Source organism: Neolamprologus multifasciatus, chromosome 6, assembly GCF_963576455.1.
Source record: "Neolamprologus multifasciatus chromosome 6, fNeoMul1.2, whole genome shotgun sequence".
Taxonomy (NCBI): Eukaryota; Metazoa; Chordata; class Actinopteri; order Cichliformes; family Cichlidae; genus Neolamprologus; species Neolamprologus multifasciatus.
This window is the reverse complement of record NC_140444.1, coordinates 30019836-30040219: the sequence shown is the minus strand read 5'-3', so window position 1 is coordinate 30040219 and position 20384 is coordinate 30019836. Positions and strand designations below refer to the sequence as shown.

General features: G+C 41.7%; 2 protein-coding genes and 1 long non-coding RNA gene across 8 annotated transcripts in view; all 3 read right to left on the bottom strand.

The window, feature by feature from the left end:
• ttyh3b (tweety family member 3b) overlaps nt 1-9192 on the bottom strand; it is a 32430-nt gene extending 23238 nt beyond the window's left edge. For 2 of the 4 annotated variants that reach the window (XM_085161641.1, XM_085161640.1), the window contains exons 1-2: nt 8653-9189; nt 7496-7681 (exon numbers count right to left, since the gene is read on the bottom strand). In XM_085161641.1, coding sequence (XP_085017767.1) covers nt 7496-7621 — 126 coding nt within the window. In that variant the 5' untranslated portion in view covers nt 7622-7681; nt 8653-9189. Of the gene's footprint in view, nt 1-7495; nt 7682-8597 lie in introns of all 4 variants that reach the window. The other 2 variants (XM_085161639.1, XM_085161638.1) reach the window with 2 other exon arrangements.
• LOC146517286 (uncharacterized) overlaps nt 1-20384 on the bottom strand; it is an 85685-nt gene that overhangs the window by 44828 nt on the left and 20473 nt on the right. The window lies entirely within an intron of this gene.
• On the bottom strand, nt 10657-19550 carry iqce (IQ motif containing E). 3 transcript variants are annotated; one of them, XM_085161631.1, is made up of 22 exons: nt 19261-19549; nt 19101-19174; nt 18854-18895; nt 18634-18679; nt 18398-18547; nt 17864-17965; nt 17565-17635; nt 17243-17356; nt 17096-17146; nt 16932-17002; nt 16762-16834; nt 16635-16675; nt 16349-16500; nt 14722-14777; nt 14396-14625; nt 14143-14250; nt 13605-13872; nt 13391-13477; nt 12766-12893; nt 12584-12666; nt 10990-11088; nt 10657-10843 (listed from the first exon to the last, which is right to left on the bottom strand). In XM_085161631.1, the coding sequence occupies exons 2-22, from the start codon at nt 19170-19172 to the stop codon at nt 10746-10748; spliced, it is 2142 nt and encodes a 713-aa protein (XP_085017757.1). In that variant the 5' UTR covers nt 19173-19174; nt 19261-19549; the 3' UTR covers nt 10657-10745. The 3 variants fall into 3 exon arrangements, with proteins under 3 accessions (XP_085017757.1, XP_085017756.1, XP_085017758.1); XM_085161630.1 differs by having other exon boundaries at nt 19101-19549; XM_085161632.1 differs by lacking the exon at nt 17096-17146 and having other exon boundaries at nt 19101-19550.

Here is a 20384-nt window from a genome sequence, read left to right as displayed (position 1 = left end):
TATAGGTCTAAACGAGTTGCTAAGCACCTATATTCAATACGATGTCAAAACCACTAGGCATGGCACTACTTTTGAAGTAAAGGACTTTCTGAGCTGGAAATCCAACTGAGCTAGACGCCAATGTTAGCATGCTAGCATGAGCACAAAAAACAATGCTAATCTGTTAGTAAGAGACAGTGCCAAGTTTGCGTGTTCAGCATCTTAGTCTAAAATGTTAGGATGAGGGGCCAGCTAAAACTGCAATGTTCTTACTTCTATTTCTACTTTCACTGTCTCTTTAAATTGGACTTTTTCAGTAAGCAGTACAATTCACGCTAGCTACTCACAAAAGCATATAAGTGATAACTTGTCTTTGAAGGCACAAATCTCTTTTCACATTAAGAAAAACTATGCACCCTAATAATGTCAGTGCTTCTTGGCGTGTGAGCTGAGGCACATGTAACAGCACTATAGCACCATACCAACACCTGGGGGGATTGAGCCAATCTAATCAGGTATGGGTTCATTAGAATACTACAGCAGAAGTTTTCATACAGTATATGTGTAGTGAAACATGCCAGGCATCATTATTTACTTAACGCATCAGTCTACTGTGTGAGATCCTACAGTTGTGGCTGTGACCTTGTGCAATGTTTAAATGTGATGTACCTCATTGCAAGATAAGTTACAACTATAGTATATGGACAAAAGTACTGAGCTAGCTATACTTTATACCTACAGGAGCTGCTTAGCATTGAAAATCTAGCCAACGAAGCTCCTGGTGCAGTTTTTTGCTGATGTTAATGCCAGAGGAGGTTTGGATTTCTGCAGTTATGGAGTCCACAGTGTTGGTGACGTTTACACACTACGTGCCTTGACCATTGTCTGCCATTTGTGTAGTTTTAAAAGTTGTCTTATTACACTACTATCCCTTTTCTGTCTTAAATTATCCCCTCCAGTAGTTTTATTTTAAAAAATGTAAGTATTTTATTGTGCAAATTCTGACTGTGAGAAAAAATACTCATTAGTGAGGGTCCATCTCAGCAAATGTGCCATTAGCAATGTTGAGCCCTGCTCATCAGAAAGAAGGAGGAGGAAAAGGAGAAGAAATCTGGTTATTACCCAGCTATCCCTGACTGTCTCCTCCCAACAGATTAAAGATGATGAGAGAGGAAATGATATGAGTTTCCTGATTCTTAGTCTATGGTATTATGTATAGGTATGTGTGTATGTAAAATCAACAAAGGGATTTAAACTAAATGGAGATACAGATTAACTGTAACAGACTGGCAATGAAACTGCACATATACATTATGATACATGTCACTAGTAGGACACATTCATGGAGAGGAAGTAATATTTTTTACATGAATTCACGGTTTCCCCTTTCATAAGAGTTCAATTTTGGTTGGATTATGTTTTTTTTTTCAAGTGGCCGAGATTGGATTTCAGAGCAAACTGCTCACGATGTGGTGACTCGCATGCCCAAAAGAACAATGGCAAAGACGTCACATCTCATACAGAAATAAACATGGAGGTCACAGTTAGTGTTTACATTTTCTACTTCATAAGTTTGTGTGGGAAAATTTGTGAGCAGATGACAAAGAGCACAAAGACGACAGCCAGCTTTTTAATTATGGCATTTCTTGTGGCGTGTGTGGGTGCAGAGTCGGAGCCATGAGTGGCGGCATTGTACCATGAATTGCTTCACAGAGACAATTTTCAGGTTGTCACAGGCTATTTTAACTACATAATAGAATTGTGAATGTAAATTTCAGTTCAGATACCAGAAAAAATAACAAGACTTCTGCCTGCAGTCTGAAGACAGCCTTCGGCACGGCACTGAAACAGTTTCATGCAATGACTAAGCCAAAATGGAAAAGAAAAAAATACTATACTGGCCTGAATGAATGAGAAGATCATCAAATATCAGGGGACTAGGTAATTCTTTCTGCAGATTTGTTTTTGTGTTTGCAAGTCTTATTTACAGCCTTACTGTTGCTAGGCAGGAAAATATTTTTGGACTGTTTATAGCATGTCTTTCAGGGTTAATACAATTGTTTGGTTAACCCAATTAAACACAGAGCACGAGTGAGACAGCAAAGCTGCGACATGCTTTGCTACAACATTGGGAAGAAACTCACTGTGAACACAGAGAAAATCTCCTTTTCCCAAATGATGGGCTGAAAGGTGAAAACCCAAGCCTCCAAACACAGCTTAAACTCATGACAAACGTAGGCTAGGCCATGCAATCAAACTGCAGGGCTTAAAAATTGGCATTAGTCAAAACAGTATTTAAAAACAAATTAAATGTCATTTTTCATCAATAAACTCACATTTTTAGAGTGTGCATTCTTGATTTAAAGAAAGCAATTTTCACAGAAAACCTGGGCGCCATATAAGCCATAAACAGAGTTTGTACAATTTTAGTGAGCTTGTAAGTTAATATTTGGAATATTAAACCCCTTTTATTCTTCAGCACAGACGAAACCATTTTAGGCAAACTTTCTTCTAATTTCTTATTCCAGGCTTCTTGAAGGACATTCAAAGCTCTTCTTTGGATACCGGCCGTGTTTTGTTCCATAAAGATGGAACAAAACACTATCGGGCATGATAGTATTCATGCCCGATAGTGTTTTTCTATCCAGGTATGCCTTTATAGCACTGTTTGGGATCATTGTCATGCTGAAAAATAAAGGATTTGCCAATGAGATGCTTTCCAGATGGTATTGTACGGTGGATCAAAATCTGATGATACTTTTCTCTGTACATAATTCTCCCAAAACAATGACAGTCTCCACCCTGTTTTACAGATGGCTGTAGACACTCACTGTTCTACCTCTTCTGTGCAGACTAACAACACTTTGGACAAAAGCTTTCAAATTTGGATTCATCACCCACTGCCACTGATTTTCAGTGCAGTTCTTGTGTAATTTGGCATACCTCAGCTTTCTCTCCCTGTTTCCCCTCCTAAAGAATTACTTCTTCACAGTCACCCTTCCACCGACACCATTTCCGATAAGGCTTTGGAGAACAATAGATGGATCAACTAAAAGGCCAAATGCATTTTACAGGTCCTGTGTCATGTCGTTGTTTATTTTTCTGTTTCTTAAGGACATGACTTTCAGATACTGTTCATCTGCTTAATACATCTGTTTTATGTCCTCCGCTTGTCCAGTTCACTCAGATCTTTTAAGTAGACACTGCACTGAAATGCAGTGTCTACTTAAAAACCCTAACCCATCACAAATTGGGTCTTGGAGATTATCAAACCCCAAAATTACTCAGTGCTTAGTGTGGTTAAGAGACGTAATGAAGTGAAAGTTTATGTTTAAGCAGCTAGAAATGAAAGATATCTCACGGTTTGCAGGAAATATGATTTGAATGATCACCTGCCAATGAAAAGTACAAATCAGTGAGTCATGACTGTTATGTTTACAAAGCAACAACAACTGACCTAGTACTCATAGAACTCCTCCTGGTGTGCTTGATGGCTGTTAGATTAACTGTCAGGCTAACAAACCATCAGTGCAGATTAGGCGTGGATCAATTAGCCCCTAATAAGCATGGTGAGCCTGGGTGTACATTAGTGTGTGTGTGTGTGTGCGTGCACATCTCCACACTAGAGATCAGCTTGCAGGCTGGAGGAGGGGCTAAACTTTAAACACCCCGGCACACTGATCTACTTTCAATCTGCCCATTTAAGTGTGTGTACGTGCACTCCCACAAGTGTGCGTACATGTGTGTGTGTGTTTGAGATGACAGGATCAATCACTTCCACTTCACTGAGTTGTCCTTGCACTCTCCCTGCCTGTGTGTTACTCTGTAATTTGGCCTACTATCCTCTCAACTTCTTTCCTGAGGCATTCACTGACCTCAAGTTCATTCTGTTAATATTCACCTGTGCCACTGGGTCAAAGAGCTACCAAAGCATAAAGGCATGGACAGCGCACACAAAAAACATTCAACGCTAGCATCATCTTTCTAAACTGCTACGAGGAAATGCCTTCTTCAGTGCAAACTGTAGCAAACCATCCAAAATACCAATTACTGACTTACTTTCCACAGCTGGCAATATGAAAGTGTGTGTTATTACAGGTCACATGATTCCTCTGTAATGTTCTGCAGCTGCTTAACTATGGCTGCGAGCTGACTTTGCGATTCCACCATAACGCAAACAGATGAACACAAATGCAGAACCTCAGGATAAGAGCTCCTATTTCAGCTATCCAGGGAAAAAAACGCAAACAGTTTTCTTCACAAAGCCACAGAGTCAGCATCCCCACTACAGTCAAAGTCATCACAGACCAGTGAGTGAGTGAGACATGGTGTGAGAGGAGAGCTTTTTTCTTTTTTTTTTGTGACCAGCTTCAAAAGCTGAATGCAAATGAATCCGAGCCAAATCACATCAGAAAGAAAAACACTACACAGAAGAATCTCTCTCTATTGTGTGTGTGTGTGTGTGTGTGTGTGTGTGTGTGTGTGTGTGTGTGTGTGTGTGTGAGAAATGTCGTGGTGCGGTGACGGACACCGTGTGCTGAAAGACACTGTGTAAGACCTTGTTTGTTATGTGTGCGCCCGAGTGTTTATGTGCTTCTCAGCTGGATGAGTAGATGCATGAAAGCCTTTGAGACAGATATACTGAGCCAATCTAAAGACGGGCTTCAGTGAAAGAGTGAAAGAAAGAAAGAGAGCATTCTTCCACAACAGACTCCAGCCCTCCCCTTCACCCTCCCCCCAGTCCAACTCACCCTCCTTCTCCTTGTCCTTCTCAACCTCTATCTCTCCCTCCTCTGCGTCTAGCCAGAATTAACGATTTCACCCTGAATGGAACCCCTACATTCACTCACTCACACACACACTTGCGAAATAACACACATGAAACCCCCCCAAGGGAGCTGTGTGACCTCATCTCAACGAGCAAGCTCTAAATACGCGCTGACACAGAAAGCGAACATACTGTACGTGACATATATGTATGTATATATATATATATATATAAATACAGTGCACGCAACATCTACAGCTGTACAAACAAACGTATGGCCGTAGCACAAAACCCTCACTGACATAGAAACCGCCTCGTTTGCTAAAATATGTCAGGATGTAATTAGTCTAAAAGGGGGGTCCTTAAAATTCCAGTGGGCAAACACATTGGCACACACATCTACAAAGGCCCTTAGTTAAACACTGAATAGCTCGCAGGAAGTGGCTATTTGGCAATTTGGAAGCACCTCCCATGGCTCATGGAGCCTTCTCTCTCTCCTCTCGGCTCCAATCAGTCCCTTTTTTATCTTTCTCACTCCTCTTCCTCCTCCTGCTCTCTCCCTTCTTCTCTCTCCGGTTCTCATCTCCCTCCCCTTGTTCGTGGCTGTGGGTGCCTTCCCACGCTCAGCGCATGAACTTGTACGCCCTCCCTTCTCTCCCCGTAGTGTCAGCAAATGCATTGAGGGATGACTGCGGTGCATGAAATGTGAGATCCTGAGTGATGTGCCTTTGCTTTATATGGCCTAGCGAGGCTGGGTTTACTGCTGCAGAGACCTGGGAGTCACCTTGTTTGAGGATTCTAATGAAATGCAGCAAAACTGGGGCAAAACTGGGGCAAATCCCCCCCCTCCCCCCCCCCCTCCTTTCAAGATGAAGCTGCTTTCCAATGCACCGTTCCTGACTCAGTCAGTGTTTAATCCAAGAATGATATCAATTAGTTTTATGCTTTCAAAGAAATCTAATTTGGGATTTTTCCTCATTAGTTTTTTCCAAGTATCAGGTTCATTTTAATCCGATAAAATGCTGAAAATTTGTGGAAATACGGACCATCGGAGAGCACAAAGTGCTGACTGCATATTTTGTCCAACCAACCCTCGCAAATCAGCAGCTATTACACTGATAATGATATACAAGTAGGACAATCGTGTTGGGATTTCGGCCAATGATAAATGACTTTACATATTAATAGGTTTTCAAAACTGTCTGTGATTTATTTGTGGCCATTGGTTCCTACACTTCTAATGGTGTCTAGAGAGCCAAGAAATCAATTCCTACTCACTACCTCATATTACAGATTGCATATATGTATGAGCTGCAAGCAGTTCATCATGAGTGATGATACTTTCACAAACCACCACATTTTATCATTGAAAGGTAAGAAAAAAAACCCCAATCTGTCCACAGATGATTACACAGACTTAATATGGATTCATGGCCTGTGCTGGTGTCCAACTGGTACCTTTTTGGCTAAACAGAGGGAAGAATTATGGGAATTTAACCAACGTCGATCATGCTATTCATAGGTTGACTGCTAATTGGCTGACTAGTTGGCTTGGAGATTGAGGGGAACAACAGCAGAGTTCTTAATGAACAAGAAGAAGGGCAAAAAATTGTAAATATTAAAAAATAAAAATCACAAGACCTCAGACAATGGCTTTTTTCATTGTTTTTTCCTGTTTGATCATGACAGGGGTTAAAGCACAAACAATGGGACAAACAGCCCACATTACTGACTGCTCCATGTGTTTTTGGCACTGCCATCAGGTGACAGTACAGTTGCAGCACGTAGACGGGGTCCTGCACAGCTCTGTGTAGCTGCTCCAGCCTACCAACACTGCATCATGCCACGCGCTTTACAAGGTGAAAAAAAACCACCAGGAGCACTGTTAACAAAGGTTTATAGTTTCAGAGTGTAAAACAGTGTTTACTTACTTCGTTTGATTTTATTTTTTGAAATTATAAGAACCTTCAGTGCTTAGTTCTATGTTGTGTTATGTTGGATATATTATGTGTCAGAATTGGGAGTTCTACAGCAAACTAAATTTAATTTGCAAAAAAGTAACTCTCTTAACTGATTACTAAATTCATTGATTTACAGGTTCTCCACTTGTTATGTGTCAGATTTGGAGTTCTACAGCAAACTAAAGTTTGCAAATAAAGTAAGTCTTAACTGATTACTAAATGCATTGATTTACAGGTTCTCCACGGTCTGGGACTTACAGTGCAATTCAAATATCCGGATATCTGTTGCAAGACTTCAGTTCAATGAACCAGTCACTGTTTACAAATGTAAATCCGTCTTTAAAAAAGGCTAATAGAAAGCTAAACCACTTTCAGACAAGCACGAGTGGGTTTGAGATTGCATTTCTATTCCCTTATTTAGTCTCTACGTGGATTACAAACGTATTTGGGGGAAAATAAATGGAAGAGTCAGGCTATTCATATGCAGTATCTATTTATATAGATTCATCTGTCTATGACTGTGGAACAAGAATAGGCTCACAGATTTTATTCTCTCTTTTTTTCTCTCTCTCTCTCACACACACACACTCACACAGCACACTGATCGATGCAGGGAGAGACCCCACAACTCTGGCTGCAGGACGGCTTCAGTCACCACTTGGCCACTCTGCTGTGAAATTACAGTGTGGGCATGTGGCAGGAGGTACGATGATGAGGCAATGCTGCACGATGAAGGAGATGATGAATTTCTGAGTGGGAGGTAATTATTCTCCCGCACTTGTCTTACCTTCTGGTACTCAGAGTCCTCTGGCCTGAAGTCGCTGCTCACTGTCTGAAACTCGATGTTAAAATGAGGCAACCGGTGGAGCAGATTCACCCACCAAGGTGGAGAATAATTCACCACGGCCGCCATCCTGATGCAGCTGCCTGCTGGCTCTCACTTCACTTTATAGCCTGATTCCTCACAGGGACACTGTAAAAGAAACAGCCAATCACTGCATCTGAGGAGGACACAAAGCAACTTTTAATGTCACCAAATGCATTAGATGAAGAGTAAGACGCAGCATTCGCATGTTATCATAAGGCTAATGTGATGACCTAACAGTAATCAATACCCACTAACAGGGCGGGTCAAAAATGCCAATATAATGGATAACCTCTTTATTCATTAGTTATGCATATATTTTCACAATTTATTAATTTCAATAAGATTATAGCTGCTGAATCTTTCGTGATCATTTCCCATTGGACCAATATAAAACACCCCTGCTGTAAAACACAGGGGTTACATGTTTCTGTGTTCTGTGTTTTGTTACAAAGGCAAAAAGACTGCAATATGACATATGACTTTACTATTTGGGGGGTTGCCTTCCTTTACAGTGATGTATGTTTAGCTTATTGCCAGTATCACAATGCATTATAATAACTATATTATACTATATTACAACCGCACAACAATTATCACCAATAACCTATTAAATGTAATTAAAGCCCGACAAGACATTCAGTAAGTGTACATTTCGCCCAAACGTTAAACCTGTACATGAATTATGGCATGACAAGAGCATCCATGACAGCGTCACCCAATTTACGCCCATACTGCAAAAACACAGGCTTCGTGAGGTAAATGTGTCTTGAACGGGGGGGGGGGGGAATGGCCGTTGTACTGAATTTACTGTATGGGTACATGTAGGTCAGCCCCTTCGCGGGTACCCTCACACATTCAGCATTCAAGCCTTATTTATCTATCGCAGCGCTCAATAAATTGTTAGCAAACCCAGATTAGCTAGCTCTATCCCGCTTTGTCCATTAAATCTACCGCAGTACCACAGAGTCGTCAAGGCAACGAGAAGGGAGAAAAGGAAGAATTAATTTCGAGGTCTGCTTGCCTGTGGACATCCAAGTCCGTGTGCTGGGGTGGGTAGGAACCGTGTTATGACCTACCTAGTGAAGCCCAAGCGGATGCAGACCCTCGTTTGGTATAGTCTTGGAGGTCCAGACCGGCGTATAGTTCACCTATTGTCTTCCCGAATCCGGCGGTAGATTTGAGCACGACAGCCGTGCGCTGCTGCTGCATCAACGCGGCCGGACCGAGCTAGCTGCAACGAGCGAGTCGCTTGTAGTCCCATCCACATTGAAAAGAACGGAATAACGGTCACCGACCCGGTCCGCTCACATTTCACCGAGACGTCCTCCCGTTTCGACTGCCTTCACCCTCTGCAAAAGCGTCACGGCAGATTAGGGGTTAAATTATCTGACCAGCAAACCACTATCTATTTTTTTAATAATAATACAGTTGCTGTCCTCCCCTGCTCACGGTTCGTGCTCGTCGGCGGTCTTCCCACAGTGACCGCCGGTTCAGCGTTGCGGCTCTTCAATTGGATGGTATTGTTGGAGCGTGAAGCAAACACGGTGCTTTAAAAGCCCTGAAGGACGGGGCTTTGCGGCAGCTCCGTGCGCGTGTGAGCTCTCGTGTTTCTGTACGCGCGCGCCTGAGTTTGTAGATGTGTATGGGAGAGGGCAAATGCGCAAAAAAGCCTCCCCCTGGTGTTGAAGTGGTGGAAGTACACATTAGACAATAGGACGTTTTATCCTCCACAATGGTGAAGATTATTTTAGAAAGCCTATATGACTACGACACAGGTGGAAAGCAACACAATGGGTCTTTCACTAGAAATTGTTTCAAATGTTTTCCTGGAATATTTCCAAATTTGAAAAAAAAAATCAGAAAAACAGTCCCAAACAATATTAATGTCTCCTACCAATAATAAATATAAATAAATATGATATCAGAGGTTGAAGGTTGCAGACTCAGGGGATGCACAACATCGTCAGTGTTGAGGGTGATTTTTTATTACATTATAATAAATACATAGAAATTATATTTTCACTTGTACTTTTAACACTGGGCTAATTTCAAATACATACATTTTGAAAAAAATCCTATATTTCACTGGTTGTTCTCTGTGTTTTCCCCAGAGGCACCCCTTTTGTTCTCAGACTTATTCTCTACATGAGAAGAGATCCATAAACAACATTATGGAGTAATGACACTTAACTCTGTCACTATTCTGAGGAGTTTTAGTAAAGAATTTCTCTTTTGTTTGAGCTAAAACTCTTGATCATGATACTGTTGGAGGTTTTTGTACAATCCTCAGTGCCAGAGCAGGTCAGGAGCTGTGCGGTTATAAAGTCAGCAGAGTGTTGGTGATTTTTTTCACACTACACCTCAACCAGCTTTTGTTGTGGTTCCTATTACAGCACCACACTCAGCCATCTCTTTAAAACTACACATTATTCACAAAGGTTTGTAAAGACAGACGCACTCAATCGTTGATTTTATTGACTCATTTGTCTGTTTTAAAGCACAAGTATTATTGGCATTAGACACAGTCCCTGTGTATCCTCCCCTGCTCTCACCGTTTCAGTATAGCAGCAGCCTGATCTATAACTTATTCACAGTTTGGCTCAATAGTGCATCAGTTAAGAGCTGTCCCTCAACCACACCGCAGACTCAGCTATAACGAACTAAGCATGCAACATATATTAGTGTGCTGACTTTCATGTATTACCAAATGAGGCATGTGCAAATGTGATTTTATGGATTATTACAGCCTGATGAAGCCAGATGAATTTAAAGTGATGCCTGCTAGGTTAGCAGAAATAAATGCATTTATTACTGTAATTTCAATTTGAATTCCCATGCAGCAGGCAAAAAGAAACAAAAATAAATCTGACTAATTAAACAGAGATATTTGGCTCAAGAATAACACACTCAACAAAAATGGGCTGTTCGTTTTATGTTCTTGTCTGATTAAAGAAAAAAAAAAAAACATGTCATAACCTTACATCAACACTGAGACACATTCTGAGAATATTCCTGTTATTGGCATTGGCATGGGAGCAGCTCGTGTTACACAGTGAATATTGTTATTGATATTACAAACATTATTGGAACAACCCAGCTTTTATTTGCAGGTTCAGTAAGAAGTTAAACTTCTTAGTAACTATACTCAGTAACTATACTTAGTGACTACTCAGCTTCTCGATGGGCGTGACGGAGACACGATGATGTCATCAGAATCATCAGAATAGAAAGCGGCGTCTTCATCGATGTCACGAGACTCGCTCTGGGCTGCAGGAGACATACAGCACGCATGTTTATAGGTGTGTGAACGCACTCATCTATAATTACCTTCAACACTTACATTTAAGAACAAAGGCCATGAAAGAAATAAACACAGGATACAGTAAAATAACTTGCTGTGACCTCTGTCTGACCTTTTGTGAGCGTCTTCCTGGAGGCAGAGATGTTAGACGCAGGCCGGGTATTTTTCTTTACACCTTCCTCTTCACCATCATCACTGAGAGATGCAGCATCTTATTAACAGAACAGCAAAGAGTAATTAATGCCATTCAGCCACACCCTCAGAGACACATGTACAGATGATATAGTGCTAACAGCATGCGTTTAAATATGGACCATTTCTTCTCTCGTGGCATTGACTAAACTTTTCAACAAATAAAACCCTGGCTGTAGGAATCTAGAACTGCTCAGCGAGGGAGTTCATGTTGCTCATGATAGGCCTTTTACCACATTATTAAAAACATCAAATGAAGATGGTAAAAAACATCAGCTTCACTGGAGGCTGTCCTTTACAACTTATAAAATATAACTACAATGTACCCAGTGAAGCATGACACAATACGACACACTGTAAAGATCCATAAGAAAGCACGTGTTCTCAGATGGAAAAGAAGTTGGAACGATGCAGGTTAAACTCTCTCAGTGAAGCCTACGAGGTATCAAATGCAGAGGCATCCTTGTAAGATTATAGGGGGAAAAATGCTGACATCACTGATTTGCTCTATGCACAAGCATGCTGTGACATGCTCAATACTCTGGGAGATGGCGGGGAAAGTAATGGGGGAGTCAGTTAGGGCAGACAGATGTGAAGGCAGGACTCCTGAAACAGAAACAGCTTCGCACAATGTTCTCAGAGAACTCCTAACTTTCTTGCTTAGGAAGGATTGAGGATAATTCACAGAGCGGTTCAGTCACATGGAAAGTTCACGCTCATTTGATCTGTTCGTAATTAATCACCGTCATCATCTGATTTCCTATTTTGGCATTTAACAGGAAAAAATGGTTCTACTTCGGCGCTGAAATGAACTGCATCACAGTATGACACAGTCAAATCCCTGCAATCGTTTGTGTGATGGCTCCGCTGATGGGAAGCTGCGACACACCTGAGTCATCGCGGATGTTGCGATCGCTTGACGTGAGCGCATTAAATATAATTCTGTAAAGTTTAATTAACATTGAATTACTTGCAGAGAGTTTGGGGGATATTCTTCCAAACTCTTTTTTTTTCTTCTTGTCATTTGTGTCTCTGTTTAAACAGTTCTTAAGCTCCTAAACAGTCTTTTCTACTCCTAGTAAAGTAGAGGCAGTAGTGGTGTGAAGGTCCGCTGAGTGCCCTCTTAAGTCTTTATTTTATTTGAGGCAGACGGTGCCCTTGCTGGTGCTGAGCAGACAGGCACAATAGTATTACATTACTGCTCCAGCGAAATCCATCAATACTCAAAGCAGTGCCGGGCGGAAGGAATCATAAGTGATTTGGAACCTGAGAGCAGGGAGGTGCATACATCAGTGAATATGAAGTCTGAGCACTGAGTAGTTACAGTGTAGCACGGAGGCACTGAATACATTTGTACAGCGTGTTGGGGTGCATCAACCCCTATCCCAGAACTGAAGATGGATGGAGAGCTGTGACTTTGTTTGGTTTTTTGCTGTGTTCTGATTAATATTTTGATAGTTTGCCGTGGATGTGTTTGCATATAAACAATTTTTAAAAGATGGCGAGAACCTCACCTTTTTTGCTGGGTGGGTGTGGTAATGCACTTCCTCTTGGTGCCAGTGTGGGAAAATTGTTTTCCATTAAAGAAGGCACAGACCTAACACGCAAACGCAAACAAGCAATTGTGGATTTTTTTTCTTTGGTTTGACTGTTTGTTTGTTGTTTTGTTTTTTAATTCAGTGCCTAAATGAGTCACCTTTCTCGTGCAAGACTACATCGAGCCAGATGTCCCCTGCACGCCGACTGTATCGTCGTCAAGGCGTCATCATCCAGCGTGTCACCAACGGAGGAAGCTTCATCGCTGAAGTTTGAGGATTTTTCAACCTGGAAACAGCAAAAAAGGGGGAAGAGATAAGAAAGGTTCAGCAGGGACAAAAGCTTACAGCCAACCCACCAAAAAAAATGTTTTTTAGAGCCACCTAGTGGTTATTTGTGTTAGCTGCAACGCCGACTCTGGCTTATTAAGGACATCATGATCTCTAGTAGGATTGTTGGAAGTAAAGACATCAGCACACAAGTAATTTCTGGTTTAATCAATTTTTTCCCCTTTTGTTTAGGTTTGAAGGGAAAAAAGAAAGAAAAACAAAATTACATTTAAGTCCTTCATTGCTGAAAATACTTCACACACCTGCTGATCATTATCCAGCATTAGAAAAACAAAATCAGCACTCGTTATGCTAAAATTAACCTTAACATAACATACATGAGTCTTCAAGTATCCATGAAAAGTAGCATTTATTGTTTTTATTAGTACACTGTTCTCAATGCTTTACAAGTACGGCTTGATATGAGTGCATCGCATGGAGGCGTGTGGGTAAAACCTGATTCAGTGCATCTTCCGGTAGCTCCTTCAGCTGTGAGTCTCTGAAGAGGTGGCCTCTTAAAGCTGACTGCAGCATCACTGTGTCCTTAAAAGAGAATGCAGAGGACGGATATGGACAGAAAGAGAAATCTGGGCCAGAGTGTCTAGACATTTTTTTACATAACATTTCTATCAGATATTAATAACTTCCTTTGCATAAGCGTGTTACATACCCTGTTTCTGTGCTCCCTCCAGCATATCTGAATGTCTAATGCTGCTTTCTCCTTTTCTTCTTCCTCTCCGTCACCTGTGACTGATTCCTCACCTCCCTCTGCCTCCTCTTTGCTCCCCGTGTCCCTCTCCTCTCCCTCTCTCACACCTGTGCTGCCCCGAGTCTCCTCTGCCAATGTGGGAGGAAGAGAGGAAAGCTCAGCCTGTGCAAGTTTACTGTTTTCCTCCTCCAGAGTTTGGATCCGAGTTCGCAACTGTTTCAACTCCTGTCTGGGAAACACAAAACACACGCGTGCAAAGCAATAAATAAACACAACTTTGCATGAAAAGCAAACCCCACCTGCAAATCATCATAATAATAATAATTATTATTATTATTATTACATATGTATCTATTACTTAAGACTTGAAATGAAATTACACTTGGCTTTTAACTTAAAACTACAATGATCAATGTTATGAACAATGCAAATTGAAGAAAAGTGTGGACACACTGAATCACATCCATGTCAAACACCAAATGCAGGAGTGAAAGTGTACTTATGCTGCCGTCTCTCTTCATCGTGTAGTTTTTTCTGTTCAGCTTTCCACTGTTTTGTCGCTTTCTCTAGTTTTTCTCTTTCAGTCTTCAGCTGTTTGTGTTCATCACTGGAACCACAGACAACACAGATTAACAGCTGCTGTTACAGATGTAATAATGTGGTAGGTTCAGATTATTCATTTATTAGACTTTTACATTTAGAAGTAGTGTTTTGTTTTTTAACTGAGCACTCTCAGGCTGTTCGTCACTCACTCTCTACTTGACAGCAACTCTTCAAGTGCCATTTTCTCCTCCTCCAATTGGCTCGAGCGTTCCCTCAACTCCGAAACCTCCTCCCTTTCATCAGTGAGCGTTCCCCCGGAGATCACTGCCTCTGTTGCCATGGTAAACGCCAGACTCTCAGTGAGTGTGGTCTGGACTTCCTTATCCAATAGGATGGTGCTCTTTGGTGACTGGGCGTGTCTTTTGCTGTCTTCCAGCCTCTGACAGGAGGAGAGAGTCTGTTAGCTGCGAGCTTAGAAACAGAGGCAGGCAACTGCTCGTGTTTACATGAACAACTGGTTACGGCTTCCTCTCACCTTCTCCACCTCCAACAGCCGTCTCAACAGTCTCTGTTTACTCCACTCTCTGTAATCTGGGACACATCATTACACACACTATTTTCAGTAACATTACAGCACACAGCAGAAAACTGTAACCACTTCATGACCATCCTCTTGATCTCCAGGATTTTCACTTGTGACCAAAGTGCATTTAGTCTCCTTGTGTGTTTAATTGGAGGCACAGCATTTGGTTTTAGTTGTGGCTTAAAAACTACAACTTTTGAGTCTTCTGGAAGCTGCCTGCATCCATGACCACAAGGACTTTTTGCCCCTTTCGCCCAACAGCACAGATGTAAAGACTAATACCAATTCCTTTGTTTCCTTTGTCTTTGCATTGCACTTAATGTTAGCTGGAATGTAATCAGCAATGGCAGCCTACGCAGATCATAAAGTTAAACTGTATTAACCAATTAGGATTTAAAAACAATACAATTGTTTTATAGCAGCGAGCTTTAGTAGGAGAATGGAAGGCATGTTTCTAGTACAAGCTCCTTTAACGGAACCCTAAATCAACATATAGAACAGACTGGTTCCAGTATCATTGGTTTTTTACTCCTCTCGGTTTTATTGTAGGCGTTTTACACTGATATCTGACTCTTGCTGGTTTTTTCAGCACTATGTTGTGGCGTGTGAGCAGTGTTGGGGAGTAACGGAATACATGTACCGCCGTTACGTATTTAAAATACAAAATATGAGTAACTGTATTCCGTTACAGTTACCATTTAAAAAGGTGGTATTTAGAATACAGTTACTTTGTTGAAATAAATGGATTACACGGCGGTACTTCCCTGTTTCATATTGTGGCGGGTCAGGCCTGTTTGGGTTTTGTTTGACAGCTATGTTCTGTTGTTCCAGGTGGCGGCATTACGGTTGCCATGGTTACAGGGTGACGCTCTCTCTCTGCGTGTTTCCTGGGTGAGAGAGCGCCTGTTGTTGTTGTTGTGCTAAGCTAATAGGCAGAATGCTACAGGTATAGCTCTAAAGAATGTAGCATCATAGGCAGTGTAGTCCGTGCTGCAGGGAGAATGGACTGCCATACACATTATGTGTCTGTGAGCGAGGGAGGGAGAAAAAGGAAAAGTACGAGCTGTCATCGAGCAAAAACGGGAGCTGGAAGCATGTAAATATAATAATAACCACTGCAGCCAAGAAGAGTGCCTGACGAGCCCAGTTGTAAGTAAGCTATTAAGACTCGACTGTACACCGTGTTCGTGTTTTCCTCCAAAAACAATAAGTTCCGTTGGAGCAGCGGTTCAACGCCTCTCTCTGTCTCTCGCTAGCAAAGTTGACCCAGACAACAAAGTAAAGCTAGTTTTCAGCTACGAGCCTGACACAGAACCCACCGTATTAGCCAGAGGTCCCTTTACTACGGTTCGGAGCCGCGGACCTTCAGTAACAGTAATAAATCACAGCAATAGAACATTCATGTAGTTGTTAACAGCATGATAATATATTAAGTAATCCAAAGTATTCAGAATACGTTACTCTCATTGAGTAACGTAACGGAATACGTTACAGAATACATTTTGCGGCATGTATTCTGTATTCTGTAATGGAATACATTTTAAAAGTAACCTTCCCAACACTGCGTGCGAGAAAAAACCTTTGGCTCCTCCAGCAGGACTGTCAGTGTTGAGTTCTTCTCTGAGTGCCACGTTCTCTTGTTGAAGCTGCTCCAGGTTCTCAGTCAGACGGTGAACTGTGGAGCTCAAAGCTTTTTGCTGCCTCTGGGAGCATTTGCTCTCGGCTCGACAGCTGCAACAGAGCAGGAAAGGAAGTCTCAATGCCAGAAATGTACTTGTTTATTCGTTAACCTTTTATAATGATGACGACGGAGATCCGTGATTCTCCTGAACTCGGCTACACTCAGACACGCGTGTGTCAGTCACCTTTTCTCAGCTGCTTCTAGAAGCATCCTCAGTCTCTGGATCTAAAAGGAAAGGCAGACAGACCCACTTTACTGAACTCCTTTACACACCACCAAGCTCACAGTGGGCAAAGTGGGACTGATTTTACCTCCTCAAAGTATGATTTGACTCGAATCTTCAGTTCTTCCAGGTTGGTGGCCCTCAGCTCACTTTGCAGTTTACTGAACAAGCAAAAAATAAATAAATAAATCAGATGAGCATCATTCTGTTTTACACAGAAACCAAACATACGGAGGCAAAGGTGGAGGACGGCATTACCTCAGGGCGTTTTCTTTCTCTCTGCACTGCTGCTCCAGCTTTAGGATCCTCTGCCTCAGTCCATTGATAACCTTGACAAAGAGGATCAGCTTTTCTTGTTATAAACACATCCTAAAAATTACATTTATTCCCGGCATGTTCACCAACCCACTGGGTATACTCACCACGCTCCCTTCTCTTTTCCTATCTACCAAACTACGCGTATATTCAGATCCCTACAGGAAAAACATTGCACAGTTGGGGGTTTTTTTTTCCATCATTTTCGTTTCTTTGACAAAAAACACTACACACAAAGAATTTTCTGTTCTTACCTTAGTGGGATCCAACAGTGATTCTATCTGTTTCTCTCTCTTGGCATTATCTTCCTCCAGGCGTCGTAGTTTGGCTTTCATTTGCTGGTTGTCAGATTTCTGCTCATGAAGGCTCTGCGGAGAACAGCACCAGTGACTACTCAAACATATAATAAGTGCATAAGGATTTACATTTTAAAGAAGCCTGACTAAATTAAAGAAGAAAAATGTAAAAACATATTTTTCTTTTTGAGAAGAAGAACAAAAACGAGATGGAAAAGTCACTACACCGATGTGCAGGCATGCATGTCTTGTTTTAACGTGTGATTGTGTTACTCCTTACCTTCTTGAGGTGAATGATCTCATCGTACATGTCCTCCTTCTTCATGAAATCACTTGTAACTAAAGTCAAACCTGCAAATGATGGGAGAACGTAAATGATTTCACAAAGAAGACAACACATGCTTGGCTTTGTAAGTTGTGAAAAACAACACTGACTGCACTAATATCACATCATACTCCCTTCACAGCCAGTATTTTTCCTTTTTTAAGCGTCTCCTGTTCAGCACAAAAATCTGACCTTCAGCTCTGTCTCCCTCTTCGCTCCATTTCTAAGTCTGATACACAAACGCGTTCTCTCACCGTTGGAAGCAGAGCGGAGATGTTTGGATTTCCTCGTGCTCAGGGTCTGCATGAGAAGCTCCGGTGTGGCGTCACACTCTGATCTCAGAGTTTGAGACACATCTGAAAAAGAGAAACAGACAGAGGCTACTTGTCAACGTGCTCCGGTTTCCTGATTCATTTGGCAGATTTCTATTGTTTTTAATAACGCAGTGATAGATGTCTGTACCATGCTTGTTTTTAAGCCTAGATGATGCGCTAATAAACATTAAAAAGAAGTTTGGCTTACACAAACTGTTCCAACACGAGTCAATACTGCATCTGACTCATGCCTTTTCACACTTTTCGAGGACACGCTGCAGAGCATGAATAATGCATTTAAGTTCAGATATGTGACGAAATCACTGCAAACCTATATTTCCCTTTACCTCCTTGTTTTTGCTGTACAGCCTTCCATAAACTGTTTCATTTCAAGCAAGCAGATAAACCCATTCACTGTGAATGTATTTATGTAGGCACCATTCACAGAGCTTGTTGTGCCTTCATGACACCTACCAAGGCCGTTGCTGAGGGAAGTAAGGCGAGCTGGGCCAGTCTCCCCGGGAGTGTCCAATCTGGTGTCCCCCAGAGAGGCCCTTGGTAGTCTCCAAGCACCCACTGCTGCTCTCCTGTGATTCACATTCAGACTGGTAAGGTATGGAGACCCTACAAATACAAAAGCAAACATAACTTTCAAGGTGGGTTTTCCCAGTCTGAAAATACTACCTACAGTGCAGCCGAACAGGACTCACCTGGAGAAGGAGGAGGCTTGCTAGAAGAGACTTTCTTTTTCGTTTTCTGATAGAGGACAAACACGAAGGGGGCAAAGCAGATGACAGGAGTATTTATGAAACTGATTCCATGCGGAAGAGCGCGTCGAAAGCAAAGGAAATATCCCAGCCATAAAAACAAAGACATGACGATGTGATCATCATCATGTCACAGATTAGATTCACGAGTCCATTTGTTTACCTTTACTGGAACATCAGCAGGGAGCGAGAAGCCATCCTCAACCTAGGAGGCGTAAGACACCCATACTAAGATGGAAATCCCCTCTGATTGAGAAGTCAAAAGTGCTGAAAACAACTGCCATAAACTACCATGGCTTTAAATTATGGAACCTTGTAGGCTTTTAATAAGCAATACCAAAAAGAACCACTGTAAAGTCAGTTTTAAGTAAACAGCTGTATCTTTAACCCAGCCAGATCAGAACACTCACCAGCTCCTCGTAGTCTTCATCTGTTTGGACATCACTCGCCTGAAGAGACATCTTAGCATTGGCACTGAACATCGCTAGTAAATAAATGTTATGTTAGGTTGGAAAACTCGACTTTTCCCACTTCTAAATCGGTCATCTTTTCCCAACTCCCAAATCTTACTTCACGTCGCCTCCTCTCTTGCTAAGAAATACACAGGGGGCAACAAAAGAGACGCTAGCTATGCTACAACTGGGAATTTACGTGTTTTGGGACAGCTAACTTTCCTTAATAATAAGCAGTTCATACGGTAACGTGGGCTGTAGAGCATAGCTTCCTTAAAACTGTTAAAATGCTGCTGTCTTTCGGTACAGAGGTTACTGATTTCTCATCGGCGTCGCAGATTGAGTCGTCTAGCAACCAGGCTGCCGTTAACCAGCGATGTCAATTTACCAAGAAAAAACCCGAGCTGCGCCGGAACTTTATGAGGACGTCTTCAAAATAAAAACGTAAACGCGTGATAGAAGATAGTAAACGTGACGCGTGATGCTTATCTTAATTTAATGGTAGTTTATGAAATAATGTGTTTTAAGTTGGCAAACTACGCTTCGATTTCAAACGAAGGGCAACGCACTATTTTTAACAAGAAACTTATTTTGAAAATATCGGCCGGTTGTACCCGTTAGCTTTGTTTACCATGATAGAGCACAGCCCAGGTAGTGTTTTGCCCGCTGCTCTCGGAGTGGTGCTACAAGGAGGGGCTGAAAGTGGGTTCTTCTTCCCAGGATCATTCAGGTCCGTGGGACACATACAGCCCAATTTGATCCTATCTGGGGTGGACCAAAAAAAACCTCCATAATTTACAAAACAGATGATTAACAGATGGAAGTGTGTTAGTTTTTACTTGTGCATTAGAGCTTACATCGCTGTAATGCATCATAGTGGATATACAAAGGCGCAAAACCTTCACGTGCGTTTTAAAACTAAAGAGTAACAGTATTTTTACTCCTTTACGATCTAAAAAACTTGAGATATCCAATATAGCATTATTATCGACTTCTATTATCACTTTGCAAAGACATTCAGTTGGCCAGATATGACCATTCTGAAGTCCAGTTGTTCGAACCCATTCTTGGTTCCATATAGCATGAGTCAAGGGGATGAGGATGTAAAAGTAACCTTTGAGCTCAGTTTGAAAAAGTCAGAAAAACTAGAGAATAACTGACAGAACCTAATAATCCTATTGCCTTATAGAAGACACAGGGGTGTTGTCTTAACATCAAACATGTATCAGCCTCTCTGATGCT

Bases quoted from the DNA above. Each gene is read 5' to 3' on its own strand.
- iqce (XM_085161630.1), bottom strand. From the start codon at position 19,172: ATGTTCAGTGCCAATGCTAAGATGTCTCTTCAGGCGAGTGATGTCCAA. The intron at 17,966-18,397 runs GTAGGTGTCATG...TCTCTTTTTCAG, and splicing joins TTCCCTCAGCAACGGCCTTG to ATGTGTCTCAAACTCTGAGA. The intron at 13,478-13,604 runs GTATGTAACACG...TTCTCTTTTAAG, and splicing joins GGAGGGAGCACAGAAACAGG to GACACAGTGATGCTGCAGTC.